We start from the raw sequence: 12,905 nt of genomic DNA, 5'->3' as shown, positions 1-12,905 counted from the left end.
CACGTTCACCTTCAGTGTCATGCTGGGCGTGGAAGCCCACATCAGTTTGGCCTGGAGTATTTTGCCCATATTCTGATCTCTGCCAAATGAGGAGGATAAAGGAACCTGAATCCTCGACAACTCTGTAGTACAAAGCTTGGAACTGTTTTCTAAAATTCTGTAAAGTGGTCTTCCTTTCAAAATATTCCAAGTATAGCGTGTCTGGAGAAAGTTTATGACTATAGAAAAATAAGTACCAAAAAAAAAAAAAAAAAAAAAGATACGTGGTCTGGGTGCCATTGTTCCATAATCCCAGAGGACCAGTCTCCATACATAGATACTATTTGGAAATTGATGCATATCAAATAAATGTTACTAGAGTATTGTGAAGACATAGGATGCCTCCAATGCTATAGTTCTCATCATATAGGACTGAATTTTATTTTCTCATTCCTTTAAGGGACAGGGACACATCACTAACTGAGCACTTAACTATGATGGGCCTGGGTAAGAAAGTTTCTGACCTCACAGTGCGTATAGTTAAATTTTCAAGAGTGAGGCTGGGGAAAATACAATGAGACATAAAGTTGACATAAGTACAAGATGCTGTAGAGAGCTTACACGAGGCAGAGAAATGACATTATCAATGGTATCTAGAAACTTTAACATTTGGTAAGAAAACTCCCTGGTTAGAAGATGCCATGTTTATGCTTGGTTGCTAATATGTTCCAACTCAGTTGATGAATTCACTGATCATCTTATTATTAAGAAGTAAGGCATAAAAGAATAGGAAGCCGAAGGTGAGAGATGCTCATAGAAGGCATATGAGTCCCAGGGTCTGGACAGGAACACACCACTAAGTGAGCACAGAGTTCAGAGTTACTGGAGAAAGTGCACAGGAGATTCTAAAGCATTTATCACTGATTGTCTAGCACTCATTCTGACGGTTGATAGAATAATATGAGAGCTGCCTGCACTGTGGGGTTTTCTGTGCCCTCTGCACATAAGTTTGTGCTAAATAAGCATTTGGTTGAGTAACACTGAATCATTATCACAGCGTTATATAGAACTGCATGGATTATCACTTAATTTTAATGTGTCAGCATGGCCATCTTAGGTCATATGGTTAGCATAACATGGGAATATATCCCAGTGTCAGTTTTTCCACAGGAAACCAACTGTTTCTCACCCACAGAGTGAGCGGTGCTTTGAGTGGACACACACACAGTGACTTACACAGAAGTTCCAGCGTCAGCTCTAGTGTATTCCTGACAAAGTGTCATGTTCTACAAAGGAGAAGATAAAATATTTGTGATGTAGTTCCTTCCAAAACAAACAAAACCGTGACTTAAGAGCAGTAGCATGAGAGAATGCCTGTGCACAATCCTTAAACCTTCTGCAGGGAGCGAGCAAAGGGGACCTTCAGATCGGAACTCAGACGATTTGTAGTGAGGATTCCCTGGGAGGATGACACTTGATATATAAAACTTAAGCAGAAGGACAAACAACTGGCTCATCTCCATTAAAATAGATAAGTTATCCAAGAAAGTCCCATCAGATGAGTTCATAAGATGATCTATGGAAGTGGTGAGATGTCTATAACCACATAATATTGAAGACGATAAAGAAAAATGTACCACATTGCACGTCTTATCATGACTTCCTGTTTCCCAGGCAAATCTTGGCCCTTAAGGAGTGAACAGAGCCCTCCTCAAACTCAGTAACTCGGAAGATTTTTCTGCTGTGGTTCTTTAAAATGTCATCATACTTTCATTTAGAACATAGGAACTCTGGAGTCTAAAGAAATACTGAAGACAACCTCTGAAAAGGAAAGGGGGTGACTGGGAAATGTCACAATGGAGTCAGTTGCATTTCTCATTGGTCAGACTCTCCCTGTGTCACCAACATGCATTCCCATACCTATCCTCCTGTTAGATTTAAATATTTGACTTTTGTTGTTGTTGTTGCCTTTTGTTTTTCTGGTTTTTTGGTTTATTTTTGTTTTGTTTTTTTTTCAAGACAGGGTTCCAATGTATAGTCCTGGCTGTCCTGGAACTCACTTTGTAGACCAGGCTGGCCTCAAACTCAGAAATCTGCTTGCATTTGCCTCCCAAGTGCTGAGATTAAAGGCGTGAGCCACCATGCCCAGCAGATTTGAATATTTGAATCTGTTTCAATAATGTAAGCGTCAACTCTGTCCAAATGCTGTTTGTCTGGGTAATTACTAAGTGACATGAAATTACCCATCTCTTTAGCCAAAACCTTTATAGGTCTTTTTATTATCACTTTTAGTCTCAAAATTACTCAATCACTATTTATCCTCAGTTTTCTTAAAAAGCTGCACCTCTTCTCTGTTCGCTCAGCTGCCCCTAACATAGTCTAATTATAACTTCATTGTTACAAATATCTAGCCATCACTCAATGCCCATGATCTTCTCAACCAGTGTGAAGATAACCTCACTGTTTCTCATATGTATTTGGTCACTCAATGCCCTTCTTCTCCATACCCGCTTGGAGATTCTCAGAAGTGAGCAAACTCCCCCAGACCAGACAAATGTGTCAGATACTGGAAATGTCCTTGCTTAGGAGGGGGTACTGACACTGCAGGAGTCAGCCACCCCCAGGCTAATATCCCTCATACTTCTCATTCCTCCCTGAAGTAGAATGTAGGTTCTGTGGTAAATGTGATAGTTGATAGGATGTGGAGGTAAGTGAGCTTAGGTAAAAGTTGCCAGCAGGTGTGAAGCACTTCTCAAATGTTCCTTTCATAGATTCAGAAAAATTGGTCTAAAGCAAGAGGAGGCCAAAGAATGTTCTGAAGCAAACATTTGACTCTGTGATTGCTCAGAGCAGCATAGCTTTACCGCTCCAATCTTTACAGATTTTCAAAATTATGCAGCTATTTCTTTATGAAGCAATACCTTACAGTATTAGCAATGTTTACTCTTTATTAGCTGTTACTGGAGACTTGTGGGTGCATATTTTTCAAGGATGTGTATGTCATGAGTATTTTGATTGGCTTAAATAAATTTTCATTAAGTTCAGCAGAAGCACATGGTAGTTAAGCTTTTGTCTACACATTCTTTCTTTCCAATACAATGCATAATGAAAATTGATTGCTTGGGATAAATGACCTTTTGGGGATTTTATTTCTGTTTGGTTGGTTGGCTTCTGTTTGTTCGTTTTTCCTAGAAACTTGAACTTTTTGCTTGAAATAGAGGAATGCTGTTCGTGATGTAGGGGATCTTGTTTCTTCTACCTATATGCTTCTTTACCTGGTTTCAGCCTTTACGTAACAATGTGCATCATCATACAATGAAAGAACAAACCCTAGGTGAGATTAGTGTAGCCCTACAGAACAACTTACCATCAGTGCCATCAGAAGTTGCTCTAGCCCACCCTGTAGTGAACGCAAGCTCACAGGTTAACCCTGGCAATGCAAGCCTGAGTGATGAAATGGAGGTCGAGGGATCAAATCACCCTGTAATACTTCCAACTGGCCATGGCTCTGCAGCAATGGGTGTGAGTTCCATTTCCAGGAAGACCACTGGCAACACACACAGTCTGTTCCTTCCTTTTGAAATACCCCTGCACCTTAAGCTACTGCAGCCAGGATTGCAGATGCTGAGGCAGGTTCCCATTCAGAAGCAGGGTTTTTTTTTTCCCCCATATAGCTCGGTATCCTGCTTAGAGGACATATAACTACTATGGCTACAAATAGGGTCTTTGAATGCTGTGTGACTATGGAATCAGCATCTGTCACTCTTAGAAGCAAAGGTTACTAGCTAACCCTGGGGTTGCTAGCTATTCCTTGAGAATCAGGAAGACAGTTGTTAGAAGACTGAGATTCAGTCCATCTCAGAGGAGTATACAAACACTTTATCATCTGTGTAATAAGAGCTGTGATAGTTACTGCATGACAGTTATAATGGAAACTATGTATCTGATGAGATTAGAAAAGCTTCCAAAGAAAGAATTTAAAACTGGTTTAAATCATAACTGACTGTGGAGCCTGTTAGGAATTCCAAGGCTATCTGAATATATGAGCATAGTACGTTTGTTTGTAAGCAGTCAAGACACCAAAGCCACTGCATGACAGCCAAGCCCTGAACTTTAGAGGCATCTCTCCATGAGATCCATGCCACGGACATGTTGTATCACAAGACATGTTCTAGAAAAATCCTTAAGCTGAAAATGAAAACTTTAGGGTTCAGAATTCCCAAAGGCGATGCATTGCCAAGTAAATGTTCTGCTGCAACAGCTACACAGTGAGAACCTTCATTTGGTTTCAAGGTAGAATCTAGGTTGTAAGCTGTGGTCTAGTATTCTTTCCGTGTAACTCAACGATGTGCTATTCACATCCACGGTGCATTCTTTCCCACTCCAGTTCATGTCACAGGAGCCTGAGGAGGTCAGCCATCCCCCTAGCCAGTTCAGTTCTCTGAAGTCCTCATTGCAACACGCAGGCTTGAAAGCAGAATACATAGGCTCTTTATCTTGTCTGTGCTAGAGTGTGACTCTGCCTGTGCCAGCTACATTTCTAATACATTTATCAGCCTTCAGCACACAGGATGACTGCCGCACATTAGCAGGTGCAGCCTTCTAACTGGAAGAAACATAGACAAGTGTCCCCCACCTCCAGTGCCCCTTGACCAAGAGAGAACACCTTGGATATGGAGGGGTGGGGTCCTCCAGGATCCCTGTGACTGGGTGATTAGCCTCCTAATGGTTCACATTGTCCCATTCGTTTGCTTATGCTTAGCTTTCAAGGTCTTTCTTTCCATGTGATTTTTCCTTCAGGTTCAGGGGATTGGAGCTAAGGTCATGCATCTGCTGTCCAAGCATTCTAACACTGACCTAATTCTCCAGCTCCACTTGCATCCAGACAAAACATCAACAGGCTTGGATTTGCTCACCTATGTCTTTCTTTACTTCTTTCACTGCAAGAAATAAAGGAATGCAGCTTCTAATGTTGGACCAAACAATACAAAGATGGGAATTTTATTTTGAAATTTATTACTTCTTATGAGTTTGGTATAATGGATTGTCTAAGAAATGTCATCTGTCACTGTCATCAACATTTCCATTCTTAGCTTGTTTTTTTGTAACCAACAGTTCCTATAGAAAACATGTAGAAGTGTGAGGATTTTCCCATTTAGATAGTGTGGTATCTTTGCATGAATTCCTTGAGATTCTCTGTCTCTCTGTCTCTCTCTGTCTCTGTCTGTCTGTCTGTCTGTCTGTCTGTCTCTCTCTCTCTCTCTCTCTCTCTCTCTGTGTGTGTGTGTGTGTGTGTGTGTGTGTGTGTGTGTGTGTGTGTGTGTGTGTGTGTGTATTCCTCCCTTACTCTATCTCTCTCTTTTAGCATCAGTTTCCTGGTTATCTTTTCATGGTTTCCATAAGAAAAGACACCATGTTCTATACCAGAGCCAGTGACTGATATTCATGTCATGTTCTCGCTCTGCTGTCTCTTGTGTTTCTGTTTGGAGAGCCTCACACTGCCCAGGGTCACATTGCCCAGTGTTGCTCATCACTGACTACACTCAAACAGCGCTGGATGTCTGTTTTCTGTTTTTAGATAGAAGAAATAATGACTACCTAGTTTGAAAGGCTCTTTGGGATTATGGGTTTGGTTAATATCCTCTAAAAACAATTTCAAAAAACTGTTTTTAACTGTAGTAGAAGATTATAAATGAGTTTTTATGTGATTGCATCCCCTGGTGCTTTGAAATGAAATCACAATAAAGAGTCTAAAAGCGCTTGGTCAGAGAAGCTAATCCTGAGTGGATGGCATTTACATTTAGATTTGAAGAAGTCAGTTTATTTAGTCTTTCCAACTTTACTGCAGGTTCTAAATTGAGAAAACACGGAAATTAAAAGCCCTAGTATGGTCATATATGTTTTGAAAATTTATAATGCCTAAATTCAGTTGACTTCCAAGAATACTAAGAGTGACAAGCATAAAGCATAGGCAAGTGCAGTTAGTTATGTTTAATGAAACCACTTTATTGTGGTAATTACTAATAATCTAATAATGGTTATCTAATATGTGATCCATGTAGGGAGAATTGGGGTCATTAGCGTATAATAATGTTCCTGCTGTGCCTCCAGATCTGTGAACACACAAATATACATTACATACAGACAGCCCCTGACTTATGGTGGTTCATGTTAACACTTTTTTCATTGCTTTATGAGAATGCAGAAACAATATGCATCCAGTAGACACCACAACTGTTGTGTTTGTTTATTTAATGATGCCAGGGGTTGAAACTAGGGCTTTGTATATGCTAAGCGTGTTCTCTGTTAATAAACAATATTCCCAGCCCCCTAGTCCTAATTTTGAAATTTGTTCTTTTCTTGGGCATGCAATATGCAATTCATTTCTCTCCATGCTACTCGGCAGTGACAGCAATTCACAGCTTCTAGTCAGCCATGCAGTCATAGACAGAAGCAAGCAACACTCTGTAGTGTTTCGTTGTTAAGCTGGGGTGTTTAGTAGGTTACACATGTTCCATGTATATTTTTACTCACTTGATAATGATTTTATCAGGACATAAATCCTTTGAAAGTTGAGGAACATCTGTATCCATACAGTCCAATCACCACCTTTTATGGTAACAGAAAATAAAGCAGTATATCATAGTGGAAAGCTTTTCTACTCCAGATCCAGACCTTGATTCTATTCCCAGATGGTCCATGGGACTAACAAAGCATCTATTTCTTCCACCACGACGTAAGAAATTCAGATAAATGTCTGTAGGACTCTTTCCAAACCCCAAATTCTAGGACTCTGTGAGCTATAATTCTACTTCTAATGACAGCAGATCTTCAGCCCACAACATGGGGTACCTTTTAAGATGGTTGGAGTAGTGGGAGGCCCTACTAAGGCCCTACTAAGGCCCTGGCAGCATCTCTTGCACAGGGTGTGGTGAGCTATGAAAACCCAGCCTGATGGAGGAGGAACTGGGTCCAGATCTCCTTGCCTGCTCTCCTTCTTGGACATAGTCCAATTGCAAGCCCCAGAACACAAGGAAATGGTGGAGGTATATTTGGACACCTACAGATTGTTGTTTTACAGCTCATACAGGAAAGCCTGCTTACATAGCATCAGAGTTCTGGGTTCCCAGCCAATCTATGTGTCTTCTATTAAATACAGTCTTACAAATGAGAAGCTTGAGGAATTAGAAGAATGTTGCCCTTATCAGTTCTGTACTTTTTATTCTTTTCTTCCCAAGGATTCTGCCTGTAAATTAATCAGTTGTGCACGTGTATGTAGGTACTCGCACACCTATATTCATATGTGCAGGTATCTGTATGTGGAAATGCACATGTATGCATGTGTCTTAGAGGCCAGAGTCAACTTCATGTGTCCTTCTTCAGATGCCATCCGCTTCACTGCCTGGACCCAGTCTCCCACTGAGAGTTGATGTTTACCAGTTAGACTAGAAATTGTGAGCACTCCAAACTGAGCTCGACTTCTCATGCTTGCACGGAAACATTTGACTGACTGAATTATCTTTCCCATCCCCCAACCCATTTTAATCTACTGCAGACTTTGAATGAATCACCCTTAAGGCAGTGGTGATGACTTGGAGCACAATGGTAAAGTGTTTGTGTAATGTCCAATGTCCTAGATTTCATTCAAAGACAAAACAAAAATTCATCAAAACCTTGTCTGGAAATTGAATCTTCTTTCTCTTCTAAATCCACTTTCACTTTATTTAGGAAAATAATTTATTCAATGAAACAAGTATGATTTGAGTTTTGTTAATTAGATAATATTTTTTTTAAAATAATCTAATGCTGATCCTACATGATGGGGCCCAAAGAGTAACCACAGTGTATTCAGGTCACCCACTATCTAGTGTAATCCATCCCTCACCACAACATCTGCCCAGAAACCCAGAACTACCCAGGGGAGCCCATAGGCTTGGCATGGCTGGCCTTTACTGATGGGAGCAGTGGGCCCCAGGAAATACTTCCAAATGTAGGTGGGAAGGAAGACAGAGTAGAACTACGGGAGTGATTTGTGGGGTATGGGTAGGCACAGAAAGTAGTATAGTGGGAAAAAGACCCAAGGACTCTCCGAGCAAAACACAGTAAACTATCTCTCCTAGCAAACTAGGCCCTACTCTCTAGAAAGCAAGTGTGCACAAAAATTGAGTGTTTCTGTGTGTTATGCCCTCCAGAAATAATGCATACACCCTTCACTCCCTTTTCTCCCCACTCTACCTCTCCTTTTCTCCCCACTCAAAAAATTCCTTTCTGTACAGTGAAGGCTGGCCTCAAACTCAAGATCCTGGTGGTTCTGTCGCCTGCATGCCAGGACAATTGATGTTTGCCAGTATGCCTACCAGAAATATCATTCTAAAGCATTCTGAATATCACAGTAGAAATAAAAGAAGCTACTTGTCTTACAGTTCTCTGGAAAAATAAAGTCAATTGGAGATATAGACTAGATAGATAGATAGATAGATAGATAGATAGATAGATAGATAGATAGATAGATAAAGGGTGTGTGCATATGTGTGTGTGTTTGGGTGGACAGATTAATTATAAAATATTAACCGATATAGTTACAGAGACTGAGCAATTACAAATCTACAATTAGAAAGCCTGAGCCAGGGGAGAGCTACTGATAGTCTTGAGTGCTTCAGTTGACCATGATGGCAGAAAAACACAGGTGTCACATTTCCTTATGGGACTGGAGAAATCAGGCCTTTACTAGGTTTGATATGGCATGTTTTGGGAGTAGTCTGCTTCTTCCAGTTTACCTATTCAAATGTTGGTGTTATCTCAAAGTAGTCTCAGGGACAAACCCCGGAAAACATTTTACAAGCTATCTGCGCACCCCATGGTCCAGACTACTTAACTCGTAAAATTAACCATCCTAAGCTACACCACAGTCTTTTGTGCATCCAATGACATTCTGACAAGCTTAACACTAAACATTCAGTTTACTGTGGTAGGAAAAACAGCACCCCTCAATACGATGGGAATTCTGGACCAGTATCTCAAGATCCACAAGACACGGGGCAAATTACTCCTACCTGAAATTTTGTGTTCAGAATTTCAATTTTTTTTTTTTTTTTTAGAATTTGGAGTGTGTGTGTGTGTGTGTGTGTGTGTGTGTGTGTGTGTGTGAAGAGAGAGAGCAAGAGGTGACCTAAATGTAAGCAAGACATTCACATTTCATTTACTTATATATCTGTAATCAGATGGTAATTTCATATACTATTTTTAGTGTGCCTGCATTATTTTGACTGCAGAAAGATGTGTGGAGCTCTGCGTTTGTGACAACATTGTGGTGCTTAAAATGTCTCAAATTTTAAAGCATTTTGGTTTTTCCTACTTTCAGATTAGGGACACTTAACTGTCTGACATTACTGTCTGCAGTAATGCTGGTCCAGAATTAGTAGTAATTTGCCATTATGACTTAGAATAAATTGACAGGCCCTGGTGGTGAACATTTGTGCCCATCAGCCTGGGCTTACATCCTGACATGCCTACTAGAAGCATATAACTCAGCGTCTAGTTAAGCTGTTCTGTCTCTTCATATGCTTGTTTACACTGTACAAATATTAATAGTGGTGCCTAACTCTCAATAGACACAAAGGTTAAATTAGTTAATGCATACAGTAGATGCGCGTATAGGTAAAGGGGACATGGAATACACTAAAAAAAGTTACAATGTCTCTAACTGCAAACGTTTTATTTTGAAATGCTATTTCAGCCTTGGCTCAAAATTACTTAACTTTGGTACAGTTTGAGGGAAAGTGTTCATCCAGAACAGTAACATGAACATATTCAATTAGCCTACAGTTTGGATAGACTAAAACCAAAACTTCAAAGCCTTAGTTGGCTTGAGAGCGGTGCCAAATTTAAAAACTGAGTTTGAGTAGATGAAATAGAAAGTAACACATTCTAGAATATGCATGGACCGCAGAACATCTGATTCACTCCACTACTTCTGCTCCGTTTAGTTTGTTAGAGTTAAAAAAAAAAAAAAAAGTGTCCATATTCTAAGTGGTTCTTTGGCATCTCAACATTAAAAACATTTGCAAACAAACCAGTCCACCCCCACAGCAGGCCATACTGGAGAATTCCCCGTGAGGTTCTTTGTAGGGGTTTGAGTCGGTGGGCATGGGTGACTGGTGTTTAGGGGACCTACACCTGCTTGAAGGAGCTGCATCCTTGGGTAAGTCACTAGGACTCAAGGCCCCTGAGGCTTGTGCTAATCTCATGAATTGTACAGCCGTGTCATTCATAAAAGATCTTGTGTCCACTTAGGTAGGCAGTGTGCATGATACGAGCTGCACCCTGGGTGTGCAGTACGATACATGAAGAAATCCTTTCAGTGTTGAAGGTGGGCCTGATGAGTTCTTCAGTGTTACTAGGGGGCTTCTTCCCACCACAGTTCACTATTGCTGTCTAGAGTGGAGGCTCTGACATATCTGTGGATCTTATGTAACCTTCTTATAGAGCTAGCAATCTGTAGAGGATGGTATAGAGTTTCTCTGACTCATGGACTTCTGTTTGTATATCATTTGGTGGTATGTAAAAAAAAAATGTCCATATTACCAACAACTTGTACTTCTATCAATGGTGGTTTTGTTTTGAAAAGGAGATCCTCACATTAGCAGGTTCCTATGTCTCAAGAGAGCCTTCCAGGCCTAGTTTTGAAACTGATTATCTTGGTCCATTTAATGATTAACTTGGGAAAAAATTTTTTCCTTAAACTAAAGAGGAATATTTTCCTCTTTTCCCATTTACCAAGTGACTTAAGATAGAGGAGGATTAAGTCTCAATGGTGCGATTCAAAGCCAGCGTTGCCAAGTGCTCTTTGCTGCTGTCAATGCTCTGGCTTGTTTGGTAGTTTTGCAACGGGGCTGCCCTATGAATAGCTTCCTTCTCTCTGTTCCTAACTTGCAAATATATGGGTCAATTTGTATGCATTTGCCTGTTTATATTCATTCTATGTATTTGCATTTCTTCAGGAAAAGAAATTGAATCATGGTACCTGTATGCTATTGTTGGTTTCCCTACATTCCGTCCTTAGTCATGGCTCTGGTGGCACATGCTTTCTCTGAATATTACTGTCAATTTACAATGCTTTTTAATCAGAAGGCCATTAGAGTGAAGCCAGCTTTGGTCCATTATGAAGCGCTGCACTTTTTCTTTTCTGAGAGCTAAACTCAGAATGCACAGAGCCGTGTTTCCTCCCCGTATATTCCATTATTTTTTTTTTCCTTTCAGAAAGCGTGCCATTCATTTAATACTTCATTACAGCCCAACTTCAGTATGTATACATGGCGTGCAGAATGAGCCATTTTGTTTTAAAACAGATTGCAGATGAAAGGAAACCATTCATTTCTTGCTTGCTTGCTGTAATTACTAGAGCGCTAATTACTCCAAATCACTGACACGCGGGGTCAGGAAAGATGACAACAGAAACATCAAAGGAAAGATGTGGCTCACTCACTACAACAGATTCTTCATATTCCCCGCGATGCCATTGTTTTACTGCTACTGTTTCCCAGTTGGATGGTGAGGGTTTTTTAAAAGAAAGAGAGAAAGAAAAACATGCACACAGTAGTCAAGATTGCTCAATGTTTACTATGATTTCATTTGCAGTTTGACGGGGAGAACATGTATATGAGCATGACAGAGCCGAGCCAGGACTATGTGCCAGCCAGCCAGGTGGGTTAATTAATCTTCTCTGCCTTGTTTCAAATTGTAATTAAACAAATTCAAAGAGTTGCATTGCAAATGAGTAGCACTATCAGTAACTGCAGCAATCAGGAATAATCATAATTTATAAACAAAGCATTTAAGCCTTGTTTCCAGTTAATGAGATGGAGCTGATAAAATACCAGCCTTGGCAGTTGTTGAAGAATGCTACCTTGCTTCCCCTCCAGAATGGCAAGCAGCTGCTTTGCCAGCACAAGCTTTCCTCAACAGTTGTGTTACCTTTAGGAAATAAAGCCTTTACAGGTGCAAGTTATTTGTGTTTCTGACTGTGGATATGAGTTTATCATGGAAAGCTACACATGCCACCAATAGCTTCAGTTATCAACCATTTGGAACTATTTTCAATCGCTATCTTTATCACTGAGGTATTTTGGCTGGTGGCTCCTAGATCACTGTTTTGGGGACTTTTTGGGGGACCAGGGAAATAAGTGGTTTTTAGGCCCCAGAGCCTAAGAACGACTGAAACCTTTCAAGGACACCTTTGTGTCCATTTCCTGGGAAGGGTTGACAAGGTATTTCATCCTGAGAACTGACAGCAAAAGGGGAATGAGAATGTAAACGGTTACATTTATAAAACTAAATGCTTGCCTATTTAATTTTAGATACTTCAAATCTGGCCCTCTAATCCAGAGAGGGCAGTTAAAGCAAAATTATAACTGCCCCAGGGTGCCAGGATAACATAGAATATCAGAACACTATAAACAAAAATAAATAAGCAAATATATGAGAGTAGGGAGACTTCACAGGAGCATTTTGTGGACATTAGCCTATTTTTTTCCTTCAATAGTATAAATCACATTTGCCTGGAATTTCAAATACAGGTAGGAGTTTTCAATGCCTATTTATTGGCCTGAGTCGGTTTGATCGCTGAGAGGAGAGGAGTGCAAAGGGGCTACATACGAAAACATTTTCTTTCACGGTGGTTGACAGAAAACTAAATCTAATGCATATAATAGGAAGGCTCTCTGTGAGCTAACGTCTCCAGCTTAACTAAAACCAGGCAGGCACACATCACCATGGACTCAGCATTTATTTGGAAGGCATTGTGATTACCGCCTTGTTTCCTAGACACTCCACTATATCATTCAAGCATGAAGGTCATCATGAAGGTCATCATGAAGTTCAAAGGCCAGGAGTCTTCCTGCTTCCATTTTGGTTGAGAAGATCTGTAT

The 12,905-nt window shown here is 40.4% G+C and overlaps 1 protein-coding gene across 5 annotated transcripts in view; it reads left to right on the top strand.

Moving 5' to 3' along the window:
• Positions 1–12,905, top strand: part of Tox (thymocyte selection associated high mobility group box) — a 302,005-nt gene that overhangs the window by 137,138 nt on the left and 151,962 nt on the right. For all 5 annotated transcript variants that reach the window (XM_021222066.2, XM_029533315.1, XM_029533314.1 and 2 more), the window contains one exon: positions 11,617–11,682. In XM_021222066.2, coding sequence (XP_021077725.1) covers positions 11,617–11,682 — 66 coding nt within the window. The remainder of the gene's footprint in view (positions 1–11,616; positions 11,683–12,905) is intronic.

This window comes from Mus pahari, chromosome 22 (assembly GCF_900095145.1).
Source record: "Mus pahari chromosome 22, PAHARI_EIJ_v1.1, whole genome shotgun sequence".
Taxonomy (NCBI): domain Eukaryota; kingdom Metazoa; phylum Chordata; class Mammalia; order Rodentia; family Muridae; genus Mus; species Mus pahari.
Note: the sequence above shows the minus strand (reverse complement) of the source record. Positions and strands in the feature narration are given on the sequence as shown.